This window comes from Staurois parvus, unplaced genomic scaffold (assembly GCF_062004578.1).
Source record: "Staurois parvus isolate SC_StPar_1 unplaced genomic scaffold, SC_StPar_1.0 ptg000011l, whole genome shotgun sequence".
In the NCBI taxonomy this organism is placed as follows: Eukaryota; Metazoa; Chordata; class Amphibia; order Anura; family Ranidae; genus Staurois; species Staurois parvus.
The window spans coordinates 7,512,641-7,535,861 of NW_028317807.1; the positions used below are offsets into that span (position 1 = coordinate 7,512,641).

At 41.2% G+C, this 23,221-nt stretch overlaps 1 protein-coding gene across 2 annotated transcripts in view; it reads right to left on the reverse strand.

Annotated features, from left to right (window-relative positions):
* The window catches only part of FAM117B (family with sequence similarity 117 member B), a 72,060-nt gene that overhangs the window by 39,889 nt on the left and 8,950 nt on the right, over positions 1-23,221 (reverse strand). For both annotated transcript variants that reach the window (XM_089670444.1, XM_089670453.1), the window contains exon 2: positions 8,958-9,106. In XM_089670444.1, the coding sequence (XP_089526570.1) occupies positions 8,958-9,106 (149 nt within the window). The remainder of the gene's footprint in view (positions 1-8,957; positions 9,107-23,221) is intronic.

A 23,221-nucleotide genomic window follows, 5' to 3' on the forward strand; every position in this document is an offset into this window, starting at 1 on the left:
CAACACACTATAAGGGATTCAAAAATGAGTGCACAAAATGATTTCATCCTCATATTCCTCCCTTTCGTTTCTTTACGTGCATAACAGTTCCTGCAAGGGAAAAATCCTTTTTGGTCTAAAAATGTCACCCCTTTACTTACACCGGGTGGATCTATCACATTCCTAACTACCCTAGTTCTAATAGTAGGTGCCTTTCTGTATGTAAATTTGGTGCTGTCTGGCCTTTTTTAAAAGCGGATTCGGTTTTGAATAAAATTTTATCAATGTTTTCTAAAAAATGTTTTCAACCATTTTATAATGTACATTAAAATCTAAAAATTATAGCCAACTGGTCAATAACACTATTCTCCTTATTTCTGAAAGATAAGGGTAAGGAGAATAGTGTTAATGACCAGGGGTGACATTTTTAGACCAAAAAGGATTTTTCCCTTGCAGGTACTGTTATGCATGTAAAGAAACGAAAGGAGGAATATGAGGATGAAATCATTTCGTGCCAATACCACAGGAAGGGAGTTCATTATTCAGGATTTTATTTCTTGTGGGACTGAGGGGGTGGCATACGCCTTAGAATGTTCCTGTGGTCTTCAGTATGAGGGGAGGAAGAAGAGACCACTATGGAAGAGATTACATGAGCATGTGCAGATTAAAAAGGGGTTTCCCAAGCACAGTGTGCCCAGACATTTTTTGGCTTATCATAATAAAGACCCCTCCTCACTGTGTTTTTGGGGTATAGAAAGATATAAAGGTCATTGGAGAGAAAGTAACAAGATACGTTCCCTAAGTAAATCAGAGTCCAGGTGGATATAGGATATAGGTTCCTAGAGGCTTGAACGTGGACTTTGATTTAAATTGTTTTATTAGTGATTTTTAGTAGTATAGTGTTCATTGTTGAATTTTATTATGTACCATCTGGCATTTGTGTATTTATTTATAAATAGTGATCTGGCATAATTTTTATATTATTTTAGTGATTTATATGTATTATATATTCTATAGATTTTATATATTTATTTATATGGATTTTAGAATTTTTGTAAACCCATGGTATGGGTGTCTACATGGGTATTTATTATTATATCTTTTTCTGATTGGGATGTCCCGTATTCATTAATATACTTATTATCTATATTTTTAATTTTAATTTAATGTGGGTTTTTGTACGTTTTTTCAGCATTTTTTTATATATTGCATACAGGTATTTAATAAAATTTATTCGGGTACAGTATCAAGGGTATATATATATTATTTTTATAATCTATATTTAATTTAGGGAATGGTGCATGATTATTTGGGTGGTGATTAGTGCCTATTTATTCCCATATATGTCCATAGGGGGGCTGGGAGTTATATAGTACAACTATGTTATGTTATTTTTGGGACATAGGACTTCTAGTATATGGCCCCTGATCATATCATGGCGTTGATAGTGCCCTGTAGTGCTTTTGATATAGTATTGAGAATAGGGAGTTTGGGTAGTCTTTTTGGGTATATCCTTTGCCGATAGTATGGTTGTGCTGACCTGTTTTTTGGCTGATTTATCACCGCAATAGTGGACTTGGGAACTGAGGAAGCGGACTCCAAGAAAATGGCCGCGGAGATCTGCTTCCGGTGGTTGATGGGTTGCCAGTTACCTATATATGGAGTTCCTGCCTTCATGGGCATATACCCTGAGGAAGTCACGTGCTAGGCGTGACGCAACGCGTTGGTACACGGGGAGGCATTTCCGGGTACGCGGTGACGTCACTTCCAGCGTGGGGGCCATATTGGAACACCTTTATTGATACCCATGCAGTACACCTCTAGCATGAGGTGAAACAGCGTTTTTGGGAGGAATGAACATGTGAGTGGGCATTTAATTATTTATATGCACAATTAATACAGATTACACTATGGGGGATCTTCTTGTTTTATTATGATCCTGGGAGAGGTTGGCTGCGGCTATACGGAGGTTTGGAGTAAGGAGCACTTACCACTACTGAGGGGAGCCTGTGAAGAGTCTGTCCTTAATAGGATCGGCGTGATCCCCTAAGCGAGCTGACCCTGTGGGGTCGATGTAAGGAGGTGAGGGCCACTTAAGGATTGCCACGTATTGGTCACCTACACATTGTCACTTGCATGCGAGTCAAGTTGGAGCACCATCATTATATATTGTTTGTGGACTTGCACATTATGAATATAGGATTTGCTTACGGATTTGATTTTTGGTGTGTTATTCACTATTTATTGTATGACACTGTACATCACTTGCACTTATGTTCCCTTAGGAGGGAAGTCACGTATTGCACTCATTTTTGAATCCCTTATAGTGTGTTGTTTAGAGGGATTGAGTGTGTCACATTTTATTTATGTTTAGCATATTATTTAGCGCTACACTGTGTTATATTTGTTATTTCACTTATTGGGTATAAGGTTAGTGTCAGCAGCTTTTGGGTTAGGGCCCAATTTTAAGCGCAGAAGGATCATCTCTATTTTAATACAGCAATAGTACAATTCAATACAAGAGGGAGAGGAGGGCCCTGCTCCTCGGAGCTTACAATCTAGGATGGAGGGGCTAGTAGTACAAAAGGTAACTGTGGGGGATGGACTGGTTGAAAGAGTAGAAGATTCCATTGTTAGCTGAGGGCAGGATAGGCTTCCCTGAAAAAGATAGGTTTTCAGAGATCGCCTAAAAGTGAGCAGAGTAGGCGATAGTCTGAAATTGGGGTAGAGAGTTCCAGAGGATGGGAAAAGCTCTGGAGAAGAGCATGGGAGGAGGACAAGGGAGCTAGAGAGCAGGAGGTCCTGTGAGGAGCAAAGAGTACGGTTTGGGTGATACTTAGAGATAAGATCGGTGATGTAATTTGGGGCAGAGTTATGAATGGCTCTATACGTTATTGTTAATGTTTTGAATTTTATCCGTTGGGCACTGGGAAGCCAGTGGAGGGATTGGCAGAGAGGGGTGGAGGATACAGAACGGTTAGTGAGTTAGATGAGTCTGGCAGCAGCATTCATGATAGACTGAAGAGGGGATAGCCTGCGATGAGGTAGGCCAATTTACACATAATTTTTTTTTTTAGCAAAGACAAGTAGCAAAATAAATTCTCAAAATGTTTTTTTTTTTTATAGCGCAAAAAATAAAAACCACACAGGCAATCAAATAACCCAAAAGAAAGCTCAATTCAGGAGAAGAACGGTCGTAAATGTAATTTGGGTGCAGCGCTGCATGACCGCGCAATTGTAATTTAAAGTAACACAGCGCCGTAATGCAAAAAATGGCCTGGCCAGGAGGGGGGGGGGGGTAAATCCTCAGGAGGGCAAGTGGTTAAAAGTGTTACCTATAGACAATATTGGGTTCTAAAGTATGTCACCAATTCAGGAGCGCATGGAAATTTAAGATTTGATATGTTGGATATCCATTCACTTGGTGCAACCTCATCTTTTATATATTACCACAAAAAACGGGTACTTTATTGCTGTTTTGTGCCCTAAAATTAAGTATTTTAGACTGAAATTTTGCATTTCCTAGACCTTTGTGCTAATATCATGTGACAAATGCAAACTACCATGACTTTATTCTCTAGCGTCTCTGCTTTCAGAAAATATAAGTTTTGGGAGTTTTATGTAATCTCCAGGCCTAAAATTATTTCTTAAATGTGTGAAAAAAAAAAAAGCAAAAAGGGCTCTAGCAGCAAAAGGGATAAAGGATAAACCTGAGATTTCCCTTTACGGAGGAGCATCCAGTCGGTGCTCATTATACTGCACGGTCTCTCCCCTCTGCTAGACCCCGGGTGCGATGCTGGAGGGAGGCAGGGAGGGGAGGAGGAGATAAACAGCGCAATGTTAAAAATATTAAAACGTTTAAGTCGCCATAGAGTCCCTTTTGTTTTAAAAGCCCCAGATATTCTTAAAAGTACCTCAGATTTAATTTTTTTTTTTATCTGAACTAGTAGATTGGGACCCTGATTTTGTCCTTGGACAAGTAGTTTTTTGAAAAATTTCCACACCCCTCCATCGCCAGTCCATATTTCCCAATACGGTGCTACATTAATTTAACTGAACAATTGTGCGGTCATGCAATGCTGTACGTAAATGAAATTTATGGCATTTTGTCCCCACAAATAGAGCTTTCTTTTGGTTGTATTTGATCACCTCTGCGGTTTCTATTTTTTTGTATTATAAACAAAGACGACTTACAATTTTGGGGGGGGGGGGGGGAATTTTCTACTCTGTTATAAAACATATTGAAAAAAAAACACAAAAATCCTTTATAAATTTAGACCAAAATGTATTCTGCTACATGGCTTTGGTTAAAAAAACAAAAAACAAAAAACGTGTATATTAGTTGGTTTACATGAAAGTTATAGCATATATGTACTGGAATTTTTTTTTTTATTTTTATATTCATAATGATGGCGATCAGTGATTTATAGTGGGACTGCAGTGAGCATTCTGACACTAACTTGACACTGGATGGGAACTGCCACTGACATCTCTAGTGACACCAATACAGTGATTAGTGCTAATAAAAAGCACTGACACTGTACTAATGACACTGGGCAGGAAGGGGTACCATCTGGAATGATCAAAGGGTTACCTTTCTCATGTTTTGTGCTTACTGTATGGTGTTTTACATTCATGACTAGGGCATTTTTTTTGCTATTCAGCACTGTGCTACTTTAACTGGCAATTGCTTGGTCATGCAACACTGAACATAAATGAAATTTACATAATTTTTAGCCACAAAAATCGAAATTTCTATTGGTGGTATTTGATCACTACTGGGTTTTTAAAATTTTTTATTATATAAATAGAAAGACTGAAACTTACGGATACATTTTATATTATATATATCATTTTTATTTATGAATTGGATCGTGGTAAAGTTATATTGTCTGCAAATTGCGATATATACACCCACTGGTCACTTTATTAGGTACATCTTGCTAGTACCAGGTTGGACAGAACTGCCTTCTTTCCCATTCTGATGCTTGGTTTGAACTTCAGCAAGTCGTCTTCACCACATCTAAATACCTAAATGCATTGAGTTGCTGCCATGTGATTGGCTGATTAGCAATTTATGTTACCAAGCAACTGAACAGGTGTACCTAATAAAGAGGTCGGTGAGAGTACACTGAAATTTACAGAGCTATACTTGTAATGGTGGCAGCGATCAGTGCCTCATAGCGTGACTGATAGTGTGGTGGGAAATCAGGCACTAACAGATAGCAGGGAGAGACATTGACTGACATGAATATTGCTAGTAACACTAATACAGTGATCAGACATACTGTACTAATTACACTGGCTGGGAAGGGGTTAACATCAAGGGGTTATATTTTATACAGAGTTGTGTGTGTTTGTAAACACAAAAGTCTATGCGGAGATTGAAAATATGTTGATTGCCTGTGTCCAAACAAAAGAATTTGGCTGAAATCTGATGACAAACTCCTGCTGTGTCTAATCTGGCCTGCCCCGCCTGCCAGAAAAACATGTACTATGGGTGGATCACAAAAAGTTATAGCTGAACTCCAAGGTCAATAAATATGGCCTAAATACAAAACTAAATTACTGTACATGCATACTTGAATTTTTGTGTACAATGAGTATTTTGTTGCTAAACTGTGCAGTTATTCAGCATGAACCCACTCCTGCTCTTTGTGCAGGCATTTACCATTAAAAAAAAAAAAAAAAACTAAAACAAAAAAAAACCCTCTACACAGCACAGTGATGACCTCACCTGCCTATCTTACCCAAACCAGCTCCTTGTGTCCTCTAACCAGATCAATACAGACTATGTGAACAAAATTGGAACAGGGACAGAGGCCTGTATGGAACCAAGAGGGCTGCATGCAGGAGGGTGGGGACATGCCTTATGGAACAAAATGTATCAAAAGGTACAGTTTTAATCAGATACAATCACTGCTGAACAAGTTAGGCAATATCAATTTAAAAAAATAACATACATGTTCATTGCGTACAACTGCATGACTAGGAGACCTTAAAATGGAGTTAAAGCCCAGCTCCAGGAAACCTAAAAATGATCCTGTAAGGGTTACTTGCTCGTGTCTGACACCCCTGGTCTAGAGGGAGCAAGAAGCACTTTCTGCCACTCCCCCTTGCTCTGCTAGTGGACGCAACACTCAAGCCCAATGCAGAGTTATGGTCCCAGCATTAGTTTTGATTATGTTAGAAGACCTTAGACCAGCAATGGGCAAACTACGGCCCGGCGGACCTTTTAATCCGGCCCGCGGAGCGTGATACAAAAAAAAAAAAAAAAAAAAAAAAACAGCCAGGGCAGGCAAACATTTGCATCATTCAGCGCGCTCAAATGCAATGATTGGCCAGTCTCGCTGCCACTCACATCCTGATAGCCAGTAATTGGCTGTCAGGATGTGTGTAGGCGGGGCAGCGTGACGAACGTGAGGGGAGCTAGGCTCCTCTCACAGTCCGCCCTGAAGACCGGTACGGTGCGGGAACACGGCGAGAGGAACGCGCGGAGCAAAGGTAAGTAAATTGACACAGGGGGGACTTGGCTTACTACTTGGGGGGGGAATAGTACTATGGGGGATGAAATACTATATGAGGGATGAATTAATATGGGGGATGAATTAATATTGGGGATGAATTACTATGGGGGGGATGAATTACTATAGGGGGGATTAATTACCATGCTTACTATGGGGGAATATTACTATACTTACAATAAATGGCATGGTAGTGGCTGGGCCGGCCAGCAGCTAGTCCGGCCCCCGGGTCCAATATATGAACCCATTGTGGCCCTCAAGTCAAAAAGTATGCCCACCCCTGCCTTAGACAGTCAAAGAATGAGGACTAAGGCTTCAGGGACTGGGCTAACAGTGTGGAGGAGAAGCCTGCAGAAACGGATGGTCAGGTATGTAAATCTGCTGTACAAAATCCCTAGACAGAAAAGAGAATTTAAAATCTAAAGTTCACCTTTTCCAGAAAAAAACCTGTGCAGTCAAGGGCAGAATGCACTAAAAATCTGTGCAGCTTTATAAAATGTTCATTTTACTGTCAAATGTGCAGGGCATAATCGGCCCAACCTAAAAGCCTGGCTGAAAAACTCCCAGTTTGCAATCTCCATGTCTTGCCTCATTTGCTTGGATGCAAAAAACCATTGGTTTGCATTTTTGCAATGCAGGAAGTGAGTGTCCAATGGTTTTCACACACTTATTATTATTATACAGTATTTATATAGCGCCAACAGTTCGCTCAGCGCTGTACATTACAATGGGAGACAATACATGAGACAGTACAATAACAATACAATGCGATGCGATAAACGAGGAGTTCGAAGGCCATGCTCCTTGGAGCTTACAATCTAGGAGAGAGTGGATAGTGGTACGGGAGGAAAAGCTGTGGGGGATGGAGTGGTAGGAAGAGTGGAGGAGATCACAATTAGCAGAGGGCGGGGTAGGCTTCCCTGTAGAGGTGGGTTTTCAGGGTGCGCCTAAAGGAGAGGAGAGTAGGTGATAGTCTGATGGATTGGGGTAGGGAGTTCCAGAGGATGGGTGATGTCCTGGAGAAGTCCTGGAGGCGGGCATGGGAGGAGGAGACCAGGGAACTAGAGAGTAGGAGGTCTTGTGAGGAGCAACAAGGCAGATGTGAGGAATGCTAACTGGGAGTTTTTTTTAGCCAGGCTTCAGATGAAGCCCAAATGTTCTACATGTATGACAATAACACATTAACATTTTACAGTGCTGCACCGTTTTTTATCTACTGGGGCCACTTAACTGCATAGGCTATTTACTGGAAAGGTAACTCCAATGCAAGGGAGAATTTTTAGGCTTCCTGGAGGTTTAGGTTTTCCAGCTATAACCCTTCTATTCTTTTGCAGCTGACAAAAGTGTCATTTTAGCCGTTATTTAGATATGCAGTTGCTATGGTACAACACATCTAAGCTGACAAACACATTGGCAACTTTGACATTTATCATGAAGTGCATGCCTATGAACATGGCATATGCTGCGCTTGCACTAGTTAGTAGCAGAATGTATTAAAAAAAAAACCTCAAGACAACACTTATTAGTATACTCCATTTTCATATTAACTGAACACTTCTAACCTAAGCTTTCTTTTGGGAACAGTTCAAGCCAGGGTGGAAAAAAAAATTTGATGTTTTAAAGAAAAAATTAAGAAAAAGAACAAAAAAAAAACCAAAACCAGATTTTGATTTTTACCAAATTTATTTTAATAAAAATGCTTTTGGAGTAAACATCTATCTAAAGATAGTTTTCTATTTAAGATACATTAATAATTTAGTTTATTCAGCATGAAATGGAGCTTAGACAAGTAGGATGAGGCTGTATATTCTGCATTACATTTTCAGAAAACTCATTCAATGAATCCAAGCTCTGCAAGGTGAGATAACATGAACTGCATTGATGCATTCGCACAATTTCACAGTAACCATGAGAAAAAGCACGAAAAGAATTTGGGAAGTTTAACTATGTGTGATTAACCTAAAATTGGTTATATCGCCTTTTTACGAACTTGACAGCTTATTATTCTAAAAAGGAAACCTTCATTTGGTTTGCAAATATTACAGATTCTAACTACCAGAAAGAATGAGTCAGATTCCTTATATTTAAAGAGCACCTGTCATTTTAGATCCATCATGGCAGCGCCTGTTAGCGGCTATCCACTCGCCTGCTGCCGCCACGTCCCTTACCTTGTTGTGTCACTGCCGCATCACCAGCCGTCTCATTAAAGTGAATGGGACGGTCGGCGAGTAAACAGCAGGTCAGAGGAGGAGCTGCTGCAGGACAGAGATGACAGTTGCTCTTTAAAAATTATTTAAATCAAGCCTTTTCTCTAGTGATTTAAATCAAATCCACCCTGGAAAAAGAAAAGTCACAACTGCACCTATGCTGGATTATGGATATTGAGTTAAATTATCATAGCTATGCAGCCATTGACACCTTTGATGCAAGAAAAAAAAAAAAAGGAAGGATTACCTGAGTAGACTTGTCACACATGCATGGAGCAGCCTGCCCGTGGTCCCTAGGCCACTGACCAGAGAGGTAAGGAGCAGCAAGAGTATCAAGTGAAGATGTGCGGCGAATTAAGCTGGAAGGACTTGTTGACGGTGGTTGTGGCTTATTGCCTTAAAAACAAAATATTTTAGACATGTTTAATTTTTTAGTGCACAATACAAACATTTTCAATACAATAAAACCTGAGAGTAAGGTTAACAACCACATACTTCTAACACACTTACAGATCCAGTCATATGCCTTGTTTAAACAAAACAGGCACACTACTTGTCTATTGAATCTAGGGATGGATTTTATTGCATAGGTACACTGGTCCAGCTTGGACCTATGCAAGTATGCATATGCCATACCTGAGGCATTGTTGTGAATCAGACTCACTTGTAGTATTTGCCACTACTACAGTGATTGTTACTGTCTTTCGTGAAAGCTTTGCATTTATTAAGAAAATGCAAGGCGTTCTGTGAAAGGCACCCATGAAGAGCAACCAAGCCCCTGTGGTTACTATGCAGTAGGGCAGCTGTTCCGTACATAACCTGAAGACAACAGCAATCACTGTAGTAGCAGTGACTACAACAATTCTCTGCTTCCACAAGTATGGCATATGTATGCTGACATTAGTCAAGGCTAGACTAATGTATCTATGGTCCAAAAACTATACCTGGAGTTCAGTGTTAAGTATTTTCGATACACCTATTAGGGGAAAAAAAAAAAAAAAAAGACCTGTAGAATAAAATATTTTAAGTCACATAAAAAAATAAAAAAACAAAAACACGTGTGCAAATATTCAGTAAAATACTCTAACATTTGGGGGCTCCACTGCCCTCAAGTTTCTCCTGTGAAACCAGAAGTGAGGGTAGTGAAGTTAGAGCAGTTTTGGGACGCGCGTACACTGTGTACAATCTTGTGATGTCCTCCCGGCCTGGCTAAACCAGTACACTGAAGACTGGCCAAAGAGGTCAGTGGCTGGAAAGTGAGCTCCAGGGCAACTGCAGTGCTGCAAGAGGCAAGTACAGTTCCACTTTAAGTCACCGGTCACACCGCTACGATTTAAAATCACGAGATTTGTATGCAATTTCAGCACGATCTCAGGACCGATTTCTACTTGTGAAGATTTTCAGTGATTTTTTGCAATTTCCATTATATTCCATGTATGTGAAATCGCAACAAAACTGCATAAATAGTAATGCAAGAACTACTTTAAAAATGGCGCTGCAGCAAACTGCACATGTAAAGACACTGACATTTACTAGATACGATTTCAGGTGCAATTTCAATTCCCAAATCACACCTGAAATTGCACAGGTATCACTGGGCACTAAGTGTTAATGGCTTTTTTACAATTGTTTTTTACTGGTTTCAAACCCTTATTTTTTCACTTAAAGTGAACTTGTGCCCAGACTATGCATGCTAAGTATTTAAAAATTCTGAAGTAAAATGGTTTTAAAACAAGCCCTTATTCATCACTGCATCTATAAGCATTGTAAAGAAATTAATTTTTAAAATTCACTCACAGAAATTCATATAGTGTGTCAAAACATACTAGAATTATGCACTGCTTCCGCTTTACAAAATGTCAATGATATGGAAACAGGTATGTGAATTTCTTGCAGGGGGCATGATGTGGGGCCGGCACTTCTGGTACCGTCTATAGCAGACATGCTGTTCTCAGTTCAGATCTGTAATACTGGCACAGTGTTGCTCCTTGCCCAGACAAGTGCAGTGGCTGCAGAGTTGAACTATTTGGAAAGCAGAGCCAGATGGGGTTGCTGAGAGACTAGTCCCCAATCAGGGCTGCCTCCCTTGTGATTGACAGTGGACAGTAGAGAGATTCTCCTGTCATAGGGAGACAGCCCTTTGCTCCTGTCTCAACTGTACTAAAGCAATGTCACCCTGTAGCACAGGGTTGTGATGGAGACCGCAAGAGTCTAGTTTTAAATACACATTATGCAGGTACGTTCTGATATCACCATCAGAAAAACACAATACAGCCATGTCTGGAGTGCATGAGTAGACGGAGGGCAAATGCAAGAGATCAGCAGCACCAAGTTCTTTAGCTAGCTAAATGTCCATGTCATTTAAATGGTCTCTCAATCTTCAAGCACAACTCCAGGGAACCTGAAAATCCTCCCATGCACTTGCACTGCATGGGTTAACTGCTCATTCAAGTCTAGGGGATGGAAAAGTGCTTTAACAAAGTATCCTAGACCTAAAAGGAGCAGTGTACAGTTGCTCTGTGTGCAAGGAAACATAAGGTCAACCAGAGTTCAGCTTTAAATTGCTGTTTAGATCCTGTTAACTACAGAATTGGATTTAAAGACTACCACCACAACAAAAAAATCCTTATTAAATCCCAAGAACCAAGCACATATAGCACTTGGCCCTGTTTGGATGTATGGCCCTGTTGAGGTTCAAAAGCACTTTCCCTTTTAAGAAAAAAAAAAAAAAACATTTTGTGGAGAGGTCCATCTTGCCCGGTCAGCACCAATTGTGGCAGAATAAGTTGTACAGGTACTCCAAGATGCATCTCCAGGCAACCAAGGACACGGTGGAGGAAGCAATATAAACTATCCTGCCACAATCAGCGCTGACAGGGCTGAGCAATCTACCAGGTGTTAGTAAACACTTGGACTCCTCTGCTGACTGGATAAGCTTTGGATCTTTTTCTGCCACTTTCAGCACAGCGCATGCTTATTTGCTGCCAGTTGATCACAAATTCCTACCAGTACTGACTGTGGCAGAGGCACCCAGAACTTCCAGGCAAGAAAGTGTAGAAACCATACTAGAAAAGGAGGGGGAGGAGCCAACTGCATAGATAGGGGGGGGGGGGGGGAAGACAGTGTGACTTGAGTAAAACAAGCATGATGGCGCTTATCTTCAGCATGTGCCCTCTACCAAAGAGGAGAGCGGTCAGTCCTAATTATCCATTTGTCTTCTTGTGAGCAATGAGGACAGACTGCAGTGATAGAGAGGGGCAAGCTGTCCAACCACACTGCTCATCAATCACACACCAAAATCAGAATGGAACGAATGGCTACATGCAATTGGTTAAATTATGATTTTGCATCTAAACTAAAAGCTGTAAAGCTAAAAAGGACCACACTGTTAAAACAGAACATGGTTGAATGGTTAAAGTTAATTTTGAAATGGTTTACTTTCCATTTTCAGTTACGGTTTATTAGTAGATCGTGTTTAACCCCGTGATGCCGACGTCACACAAATATGCGGCCTCACGGAACTGGGCTTTTTTCCATGGGGCCGCATATTTGCGTACCTGTCTTTGTGCTGGGAGCGCACTGCACTGCACATTCCCAGAACAAAGACGCGGTGTCACTGAGAGCCCCAGGTCCCATTCTAACAATCGGGACCCGAGACTCCGGATCACATGATCGCTGTGATAGCCTCTGATTCGCTATCACAGTGATCAGTCACTGTAAAGCCCGGCCCCCTGGTTTCTCTCTCTCTCTATGAATGGATAAGAGATACACTGTATTTCTCTAATGCCGGCCATAGACTGTTCGAAAATCGGCCGATTTTTCTTTTAAAAAAATGAAAAATTGGTCGTTCAAGCGGCCGACGTTACCAGCAACGATAAAAAAAAACAAAAAAAAAAAAACGGCCGATTTTCACCCCGTCTACAGCTGTCAAAAAGTGTCCCTGCAGAGAGCTCCGCTATTTCTTTGACAGTTCCTTGACATTTATAGTGGTTGCAACATTGTATTTGTATCCATTTAGGATACAGATGTTTTTATTCGGAAACAAATAGATACATTGTTGCAACCGCTATAAATGTCAAGGAACTGTCAAAGAAATAGCGGAGCTCTCTGCAGGGACACTTTTTGCCGGACTGGAATTCTTCAGCTTCTTCCTCCTCCTCATCTGCATCCTCATCCTACTACTCTTCTTCATCCTCTTCTTCTTCATCCTCTTGCAGGTCATTGCTCATGCGCAAATTTTTTTATCGGTAAAAGATCGGCCGATTTGCCCATCATTGCCGCGAAAATCGGCCGATCGGCAAAATCGGCCAATTTTTTTTCCAACTTTACCGATTAAAAAAAAAAATTAAAAAAAATCGGCCAAAATACCAAAAAACAGCCGAACATTTAGCCCACTAACGATTCGAAAATCGGCCGATTTTATTTTCGGCCGAAAAGTGCCAGGGTTATTGTTTGGGTCAGGGTAAGGGTCACAGGTCAGGATTAAAAAAAAATACCTTTATACCAGGTGTGATCACTTTTTTCACTAGAGATCCCAGAGAGGATCAATCCACTGATTTATTGGCATGTATATAAATTTATGTCACCTTGCACTAGATAGTTGATGGTAGATCTAAAAGGAGATTGTACAATCAGATTGCATGGTATATGACAGAAACCAGAACACAATTCTCCTGTTTTAATTACTACAGCTCTATCCACATAGCTGTAATCTGTTCACTCAGCACTCTGTGCCAAATGGATGATCATAAACGGTCTCCTGTTCAGCCTCCAAATGCTTCCTCCTCTGCCTTTTACAAGGATACTCTGTAGGGTATATTACTCACAATCCAAGTGAGTACAACCATGTGGCAGCATCAGACCATGGCTGCACAGGCTGAACAGGAGGAGGCTGAACAGGAGACCGTTTATGGTCCTTGGCTTTCTGGAGAGGTATTAGCCGGAGATATATAGGATCCAGAGTGATCCTGAATGCTTGTTGGGCCCTTTTGGGTCACAGGAAGGAGGTGAGGAGGCACTGCAGCTGGAGTGGATTTAAAGTGTGCCGGCACATGCACTAAGTGTTCATGTTCAACACAATGCATGGTGTTTTATCACGTTTTATCAGCACTTGTTACTTTATGGACTTATTAGTACTTGCTTTAAAAGGTTTTTTGATTATTACCAAGGACACTTAACACCAGTTTATTACATTATATATTGTGTGTTTATATCACTATTTTTAGGTCACTAAGGTGACCCATACACTAGTATTGTCCACTTTATATCACGGTTCTGATTAGCACTTTATTATTATATGTATATTTTTGGTTTGATTTATTGGCACTTTATGATTATATGGATACACATTTATTTTTATTCACTTTTGTAGTTAGCGCTGCACCATTCATTTTCATTTAGTGATCACGGATTGATTGCTTTTCATTTAATATTCGTGCACTTGGAAGCGGGTGGTATGTAGGAGGGTAGATGATGCAGGGTGTGTGCTAATGAGGTCAGCAGGTAAATTCATTCCTGTGTCATGATCTAAAATCTCTGCAAGAAATAAGGCAGAAGTAATGGATAAGCTGTTTGGACACCGACAAAGGTGGGTAGAAAAAAAATGGAAAGCTTTTGAATTTCTACAAAAGAAGTACATTAATGCTATATTGGTACATAGAGAAGCTGGAATTTAGAAGAAAAAAAAAAAGTGAAAGGTGAAATTATCCTTTACAGGTCAATATGCAGTCTTGTAAGCAGGCAAATGTGGAGAAAATGGTGCAGGTAACATAGGTCGTCATGTGCAAACAAAAAGCATGACACATAAAGCAGTCCACTTTTGGTTTTAACATAATGAACAGTTGTAATCCAATCTAGTTTCCACTGAAAAATTGACAGAATTTTGGACAGAATTTTTAGGCAAAGCTCAATGTAGCCAGGCACCATAGTCATAAGAGTCAAACATTCCCAGGACACTAGCCTTTAACAAGTCGGTTAGGAGCTACCCTCAAAAATAAATCCAGTTTGTGGCACCAGGCACAGGAGGAGGGCCTGCAGGCTGGAATAAGTATTTGCATTTTAAATCTCTGCTCAGGGTAAACATTTTATATTAGATTACTTGGCTTTTGAACTCAATACATTGTTAATGGAGCTAGAAATCCAATCAATTACTCGGTAATGATCACCTATTTCAGAACGATTAAGAATGTTCAACATCATACTGCAGCAACACCTCCAGCCTATACCTAACAAGATCACTGTATCCGTGGTAACTAAGAGTGTCCACCACAGTGATTCTCATTACATTGCTTTAGGGATTATCTATATTCTTTTGTTAGCCACACAAATACCATTCTTTCAACCACTGCATTAAAATCTTTAGAGCCGATTTCACATGTCTTGCAGCTGTTGCAGTGTGTTAACCAAATAACAGCAATAGACAGGACATTTATTTAATGCAGTGAATGCAGCATAACATACAACATGTGCATTGTATTGTGTGGCAGCACTGGGACATTACCCACTACTCCGACAGTGAGATTGGCTGCCATTAAAATGAATAGCAAGCAACACATTAACATGGATTGCAGTACAAAACATTTTAGCACGTGTTACCATGACACATACAGTATCTCCCAGAAGTGAGTACACCCCTCACATTTTTGTCATTATTGTATTCTATCTTTTCATGTGACAACACGGAAGAAATGACACTTTGCTACAATGTAAAGTAGTGAGTGTACGGCTTGTATAACAGTGTAAATGTGCTGTCCCCACAAAATAACTCAACACAGCCATTAATATTTAATAAATCAATACTCTATCACTTCCCACAGAAAAGTCAAACTTCCACCCTTGAAAGTCTAAACATAAACCTTTTCAAAATCTCAAAATACCCTCTCCCACAATCTTATACTACTCATATAATGTCCAAACCATAGTCCATAGTCCAAAATCACCAAAAAAATAAAAAACAACAACAATATTCCAAATGTGTCCAAATCTTCCCGTTCAATCCATAAGACCCTCAAAAAAACAAAAGTAAAATATAGTGCATTATCCTAAACACAAAATTACTGCGAGTGATACCATGCAATCACACTCGTGATATAAATAATGTATACAAAATGAATACACCATAACACTAGTGGTCCAGTGAGGCAACACTGCAACCGTGAAAAATATCACAAAACACACAGCGTGATCCGTGAGACAATGATCCGTGACAGTAGTGCCAAATACAGTGCCACACTCTGTTAGGGGATAAAATGCAATTACCCTCTTGCTGTTAAATCAAATCATATAGGATTCCTTTATGCCACAAAGATAACATTCCTAGTAGGTGCCTCTTCCTTTCGGTCATATACAATGGGATCTCTTTTCCATATAGCCACAGGTCATAGGTACCGGGATCCCCGTTCCTCACCGGAAAATAGGAGCAGACTCAGTGGAGTAAAAAGTAATTCACACTTTTATTTCAACACTTACATCTTAAAATATACCGTCCATCCTCGCTCTAGTCCGTTCACTGTTGTGAGAAATTCCAAAATGGCCGCCCTGATCCTTCCGGCTCATCGTCCGACGTCACTACCCTGACGCGTTTCGTCACTTCCCTTGTGAAAAAGTCGGAAGTGACGAAACGCGTCAAGGTCGTGACGTCGGACGCTGAGCCGGAAGGATCAGGGCGGCCATTTTGGAATTTCTCACAACAGTGAACGGACTAGAGCGAGGGTGGATGGTATATTTTAAGATGCAAGTGTTGAAATAAAAGTGTGAATTACTTTTTACTCCACTGAGTCTGCTCCTATTTTCCGGTGAGGAACGGGGATCCCGGTACCTATGACCTGTGGCTATATGGAAAAGAGATCCCATTGTATATGACTGAGAGGAAGAGGCACCTACTAGGAATGTTATCTTTGTGGCATAAAGGAATCCTATATGATTTGATTTAACAGCAAGAGGGTAATTGCATTTTATCCCCTAACAGAGTGTGGCACTGTATTTGGCACTACTGTCACGGATCATTGTCTCACGGATCACGCTGTGTGTTTTGTGATATTTTTCACGGTTGCAGTGTTGCCTCACTGGACCACTAGTGTTATGGTGTATTAATTTTGTATACATTATTTATATCACGAGTGTGATTGCATGGTATCACTCGCAGTAATTTTGTGTTTAGGATAATGCACTATATTTTACTTTTGTTTTTTTGAGGGTCTTATGAATTGAACGGGAAGATTTGGACACATTTGGAATATTGTTGTTATTTTTTTGGTGATTTTGGACTATGGACTATGGTTTGGACATTATATGAGTAGTATAAGATTGTGGGAGAGGGTATTTTGAGATTTTGAAAAGGTTTATGTCATTAATATTTAAACCGCTGGCAACAAAAGTGAGTACACCCCTAAGTGAAAGTGTCCAAATTGAGCCCAATTAGCCATTTTCCTTCCAAGGTGTCAAGTGACTCATTAGTGTTACAAGGTCTCAGGTGTGAATGGGGAGCAGGTGTGTTAAATGTGGTGTTATCGCACTCACTAATTCATACTGGTCACTGGAAGTTCAACATGGCACCTCATGGCACAGAACTCTCTGAGGATCTGAAAAAACGAATTGTTGCTCTACATAAAGATGGCCTAGGCTATAAGAAGATTGCCAAGACCCTGAAACTCAGCTTCAGCACGGTGGCCAAGACCATACAGCGGTTTAACAGGACAGGTTCCACTCAGAACAGTCCTCACTATGGTCGACCAAAGAAGTTGAGTGCACATGGTCAGCGTCATATGCAAAGGTTGTCTTTGGGAAATATGAGTGCTGCCACCATTGCTGCAGAGGTTGAAGGGATTGGGGGGGGGGGGGGGGTCAGCCTGTCAGTGCTCAGACAATACGCCGCACGCTGCATCAAATTGGTCTGCATGGCTGTCATCCCAGAAGGAAGCCTCTTCTAAAGATGATGCACAAGAAAGCCCGCAAACAGTTTTCTGAAGACAAGCAGACTAAGGACATGGATTACTGGAACCATGTCCTGTGCTCTGATGAGACCAAGATAAACTTATTTGGTTCAGATGGTGTCAAGTGTGTGTGGTGGCAACCAGGTGAGGAATACAAAGACAAGTGTGTCTTGCCTACAGTCAAGCATGGTGGTGGGAGTGTCATGGTCTGGAGCTGCATGAGTGCTACCAGCACTGGGGAGCTACTGTTCATTGAGGGAACCATGAATGTTAACATGTACTGTGACATACTGAAGCAGAACATGAGCTCCTCCCTTCGGAGACTGGGCCGCAGGGCAGTATTCCAACATGATAACTAGAGATGAGCGAATTTTTCAAAAATTCGATTCGGCTGATTCGGCGAATTCCAGGAAGAAATTCGATTCGATGCGAATTAATTCGCTACGAAGTTAACTTATAAAAAGGGTTTCTAGGCTTCAGAGAGCCTTTAAATTAGTGCAGAACACTGTACCTTTAATTTAAATGCCCTTGGAGATGAGGAAGGAGAAGGAGAAGAAGGAGAAGGATGAGAAGAAGGAGAAGGATGAGAAGAAGGAGGAGAAGGAGAAGGATGAGAAGAAGGAGAAGGATGAGAAGAAGGAGGAGAAGGAGAAGGATGAGAAGGAGAAGGAGAAGGATGAGAAGGAGAAGGAGAAGGATGAGAAGGAGAAGGATGAGAAGGATGAGAAGGAGAAGGATGAGAAGGAGAAGGATGAGAAGGAGAAGGATGAGAAGGAGAAGGATGAGAAGGAGAAGGATGAGAAGGAGAAGGATGAGAAGGAGAAGGATGAGAAGGAGAAGGATGAGAAGGAGAAGGAGAAGGATGAGAAGGAGAAGGATGAGAAGGAGAAGGAGAAGGATGAGAAGGAGAAGGATGAGAAGGAGAAGGATGAGAAGGAGAAGGAGAAGGATGAGAAGGAGAAGGATGAGAAGGAGAAGGAGAAGGATGAGAAGGAGAAGGATGAGAAGGAGAAGGAGAAGGATGAGAAGGAGAAGGATGAGAAGGAGAAGGAGAAGGATGAGAAGAAGGATGAGAAGAAGGATGAGAAGAAGGATGAGAAGAAGGAGAAGGATGAGAAGAAGGATGAGAAGAAGGAGAAGGATGAGAAGAAGGATGAGAAGAAGGAGAAGGATGAGAAGAAGGATGAGAAGAAGGAGAAGGATGAGAAGAAGGATGAGAAGAAGGAGAAGGATGAGAAGAAGGATGAGAAGAAGGAGAAGGATGAGAAGAAGGATGAGAAGAAGGAGAAGGATGAGAAGAAGGATGAGAAGAAGGAGAAGGATGAGAAGAAGGATGAGAAGAAGGAGAAGGATGAGAAGAAGGAGAAGGATGAGAAGAAGGATGAGAAGAAGGAGAAGGATGAGAAGGATGAGAAGAAGGAGAAGGATGAGAAGAAGGAGAAGGATGAGAAGAAGGAGAAGGATGAGAAGAAGGAGAAGGATGAGAAGAAGGAGAAGGATGAGAAGAAGGAGAAGGATGAGAAGAAGGAGAAGGATGAGAAGAAGGAGAAGGATGAGAAGAAGGAGAAGGATGAGAAGAAGGAGAAGGATGAGAAGAAGGAGAAGGATGAGAAGAAGGAGAAGGATGAGAAGAAGGAGAAGAAGGAGAAGGAGGAGAAGAAGGAGAAGGAGGAGGAGAAAGAGAAGGAGGAGAAGAAGAAGGAGAAGGATGAGAAGGAGAAGGAGAAGGATGAGAAGGAGAAGGAGAAGGATGAGAAGGAGAAGGATGAGAAGGAGAAGGATGAGAAGGAGAAGGATGAGAAGGAGAAGGATGAGAAGGAGAAGGATGAGAAGGAGAAGGATGAGAAGGAGAAGGATGAGAAGGAGAAGGATGAGAAGGAGAAGGATGAGAAGGAGAAGGATGAGAAGGAGAAGGATGAGAAGGAGAAGGATGAGAAGGAGAAGGATGAGAAGGAGAAGGAGAAGGATGAGAAGAAGGATGAGAAGAAGGATGAGAAGAAGGATGAGAAGAAGGAGAAGGATGAGAAGAAGGATGAGAAGAAGGATGAGAAGAAGGATGAGAAGAAGGATGAGAAGAAGGATGAGAAGAAGGATGAGAAGAAGGATGAGAAGAAGGATGAGAAGAAGGAGAAGGATGAGAAGAAGGAGAAGGATGAGAAGAAGGAGAAGGATGAGAAGAAGGAGAAGGAGAAGGATGAGAAGAAGGAGAAGGATGAGAAGAAGGAGAAGGATGAGAAGAAGGAGAAGGATGAGAAGAAGGAGAAGGATGAGAAGAAGGAGAAGGATGAGAAGAAGGATGAGAAGAAGGAGAAGGATGAGAAGGACAGTTCTGTGACAGTTTCTGTCTATTTCTGACAGTTCTGTGACATTCACTCCATACAGCGGTTTCAACCGCTGTATTGAGGGAATGTCCCAGAACTGTCAGAAATAGTCTATTTCTGACAGTTCTGGGACATGTATGGAGCGAATGTCCCAGAACTGTCAGAAATAGTCTATTTCTGACAGTTGTAGGACATTCCCTCCATACAGCGGTTTCAACCGCTGTATGGAGGGAATGTCCCAGAACTGTCATAAATAGTCTATTTCTGACAGTTGTGGGACATTCACTCCATACAGCGGTTTCAACCGCTGTATGGAGGGAATGTCCCAGAACTGTCATAAACAGTCTATTTCTGACAGTTCTGGGACATTCACTCCATACAGCGGTTGAAACATTGTATCTATTTGTTTCCATAAATGGATCCATTTATGGAAACAAATAGATACAATGTTTCAACCGCTGTATGGAGGGAATGTCCCAGAACTGTCAGAAATAGTCTATTTCTGACAGTTCTGGGACATTCACTCCATACAGCGGTTGAAACATTGTATCTATTTGTTTCCATAAATGACATTCTGCAGATACACTTAGAGGAGCTCTGCAGATACACTTTTTGCCGGCTTGGAATTATTCTTATTTTCATCCTACTACTTCTTCTACTTCTTCTTCTTCTTCATCCTCATCCTCTTCTTCTGAGGATGAGGATGAAGAAGAAGAAGTAGGATGAAAATAAGATTAATTCCAAGCCGGCAAAAAGTGTATCTGCAGAGCTCCTCTAAGTGTATCTGCAGAATAGAGGAACTCTGCACATACACTTTTTGCCGGCTTGGAATTATTCTTATTTTCATCCTACTTCTTCTTCATCCTCATCCTCAGAAGAAGAAGAGGATGAGGATGAAGAAGAAGAAGAAGAAGTAGGATGAAAATAAGAATAATTCCAAGCCGGCAAAAAGTGTATGTGCAGAGTTCCTCTATTCTGCAGATACACTTAGAGGAGCTCTGCAGATACACTTTTTGCCGGCTTGGAATTAATCTTATTTTCATCCTACTTCTTCTTCTTCATCCTCATCCTCAGAAGAAGAAGAGGATGAGGATGAAGAAGAAGAAGAAGAAGAAGAAGTAGAAGAAGTAGTAGGATGAAAATAAGAATAATTCCAAGCCGGCAAAAAGTGTATCTGCAGAGCTCCTCTAAGTGTATCTGCAGAATAGAGGAACTCTGCACATACACTTTTTGCCGGCTTGGAATTATTCTTATTTTCATCCTACTTCTTCTTCTTCATCCTCATCCTCTTCTTCTTCTTCTGAGGATGAGGATGAAGAAGAAGTAGGATGAAAATAAGATTAATTCCAAGCCGGCAAAAAGTGTATGTGCAGAGCTCCTCTAAGTGTATCTGCAGAGCTCCTCTAAGTGTATCTGCAGAATAGAGGAACTCTGCACATACACTTTTTGCCGGCTTGGAATTCTTATTTTCATCCTACTTCTTCTTCTTCTTCTTCATCCTCTTCTTCTTCTGAGGATGAGGATGAAGAAGTAGAAGAAGAAGAAGTAGGATGAAAATAAGAATTCCAAACCGGCAAAAAGTGTATGTGCAGAGTTCCTCTATTTCTGACAGTTCTCTGACAGCTTCTTCACATGTACAGCGGTTGAAACATCTGTATCCTAAATGGAAACTAATAGATACAATGTTTCAACCGCTGTACATGTGTTCCTTCTGTCAGAGAACTGTCAGAAATAGCGGAGCTCTCTGCAGGGACACTTTTGCCGGCTGATCGGGAAAAATCCGATTCGCGCACCCGAAGTAGGCAAATATTCGGATTCGACGCGAATCGAATTTTTCCTGAAATTCGTATCGAATTCCGGTTCGCCTGGTTCGATTCGCTCATCTCTAATGATAACGACCCCAAACACACCTCCAAGACGACCACTGCCTTGCTAAAGAAGCTGAGGGTAACGGTGATGGACTGTCCAAGCATGTCTCCAGACCTAAACCCTATTGAGCATCTGTGGGGCATCCTCAAACCAAAGTTGGAGGAGCGTAAGGTCTCTAACATCCACCAGCTCCGTGATGTCGTCATGGAGGAGTGGAAGAGGAATCCAGTGGCAACCTGTGAAGCTCTGGTGAACTCCATGCCCAAGAGGGTTAAGGCAGTGCTGGAAAATAATGGTGGCCACACAAAATATTGACACTTTGGGCCCAATTTGGACATTTTCACTTAGGGGTGTACTCACTTTTGTTGCCAGCGGTTTAGACATTAATGGCTGTGTGTTGCGTTATTTTGAGGGGACAGCAAATTTACACTGTTATACAAGCTGTACACTCACTACTTTACATTGTAGCAAAGTGTCATTTCTTCAGTGTTGTCACATGAAAAGATAGAATACAATTTACAAAAATGGGAGGGGTGTAGTCACCTGTGAGATACTGTAAATGACAACAGGCATTTAAAGTGGCAATAAACAATTTCCTTAATCTCCAAAAATAATCCATACACATTTACTACTTAATAATCCTATGATCTATTTTTCATGAAATAATTTCTTAATGTGTTTTTTTGCTTCCATGTAACATCCTCCGTGAACTCCCAAACCTCTCCCCTGAATTCTGTTTGTTTGGAATTAGCAGTGTAAGTTAGTTGCACTCATGTGCACTTCTCTATGCACATTGCAAATCCCATAGTCCATGGCAGGAACAAGACAAAATGGCTACGTTCCCACATACAATGGGACCATGGAGAATGAGAACCTGTTCACATATATGAAAATTGGATGCATTTTGAACTGTATCCGATTCGCATGACATGTGAACCAAAATCCTTTTCTATGGAGCCAGTTCACATATGTGCTGGCTGGTCGCAGTGTGATCTAAAAAATGTCAGATACGATTTTCAGTCCGGTTCAAATGTGATTTCCAATGACATACACTTTAACATTTGGCATTGGAATCGCACCTGAACGAAACCGCACCAGACTTTTTTACAAATTGCACTGCAAGCCGGCCCTGCACATAGGTGAATTCAGGCTGGGTTCACCTGCTGTGCGGCGAGGAAAACTGCAGCAGGTGACAGCTGCAGGGAAGTGTGAACGGGGCACATAGAAAAGCACTCTTATGTGTGCCCTTGCAAAGAGCTGCGTTTTTCATAGGTCCCTTTCAGATGGGGCGAACTCAGTCATGTGGATCCGCCTGCTCAGTTAGAGATCTCTCTGCTGATCCCTGCAGAGAAGACGAATGACAGATCAGTGTCCACAGACCGCACTTTTCT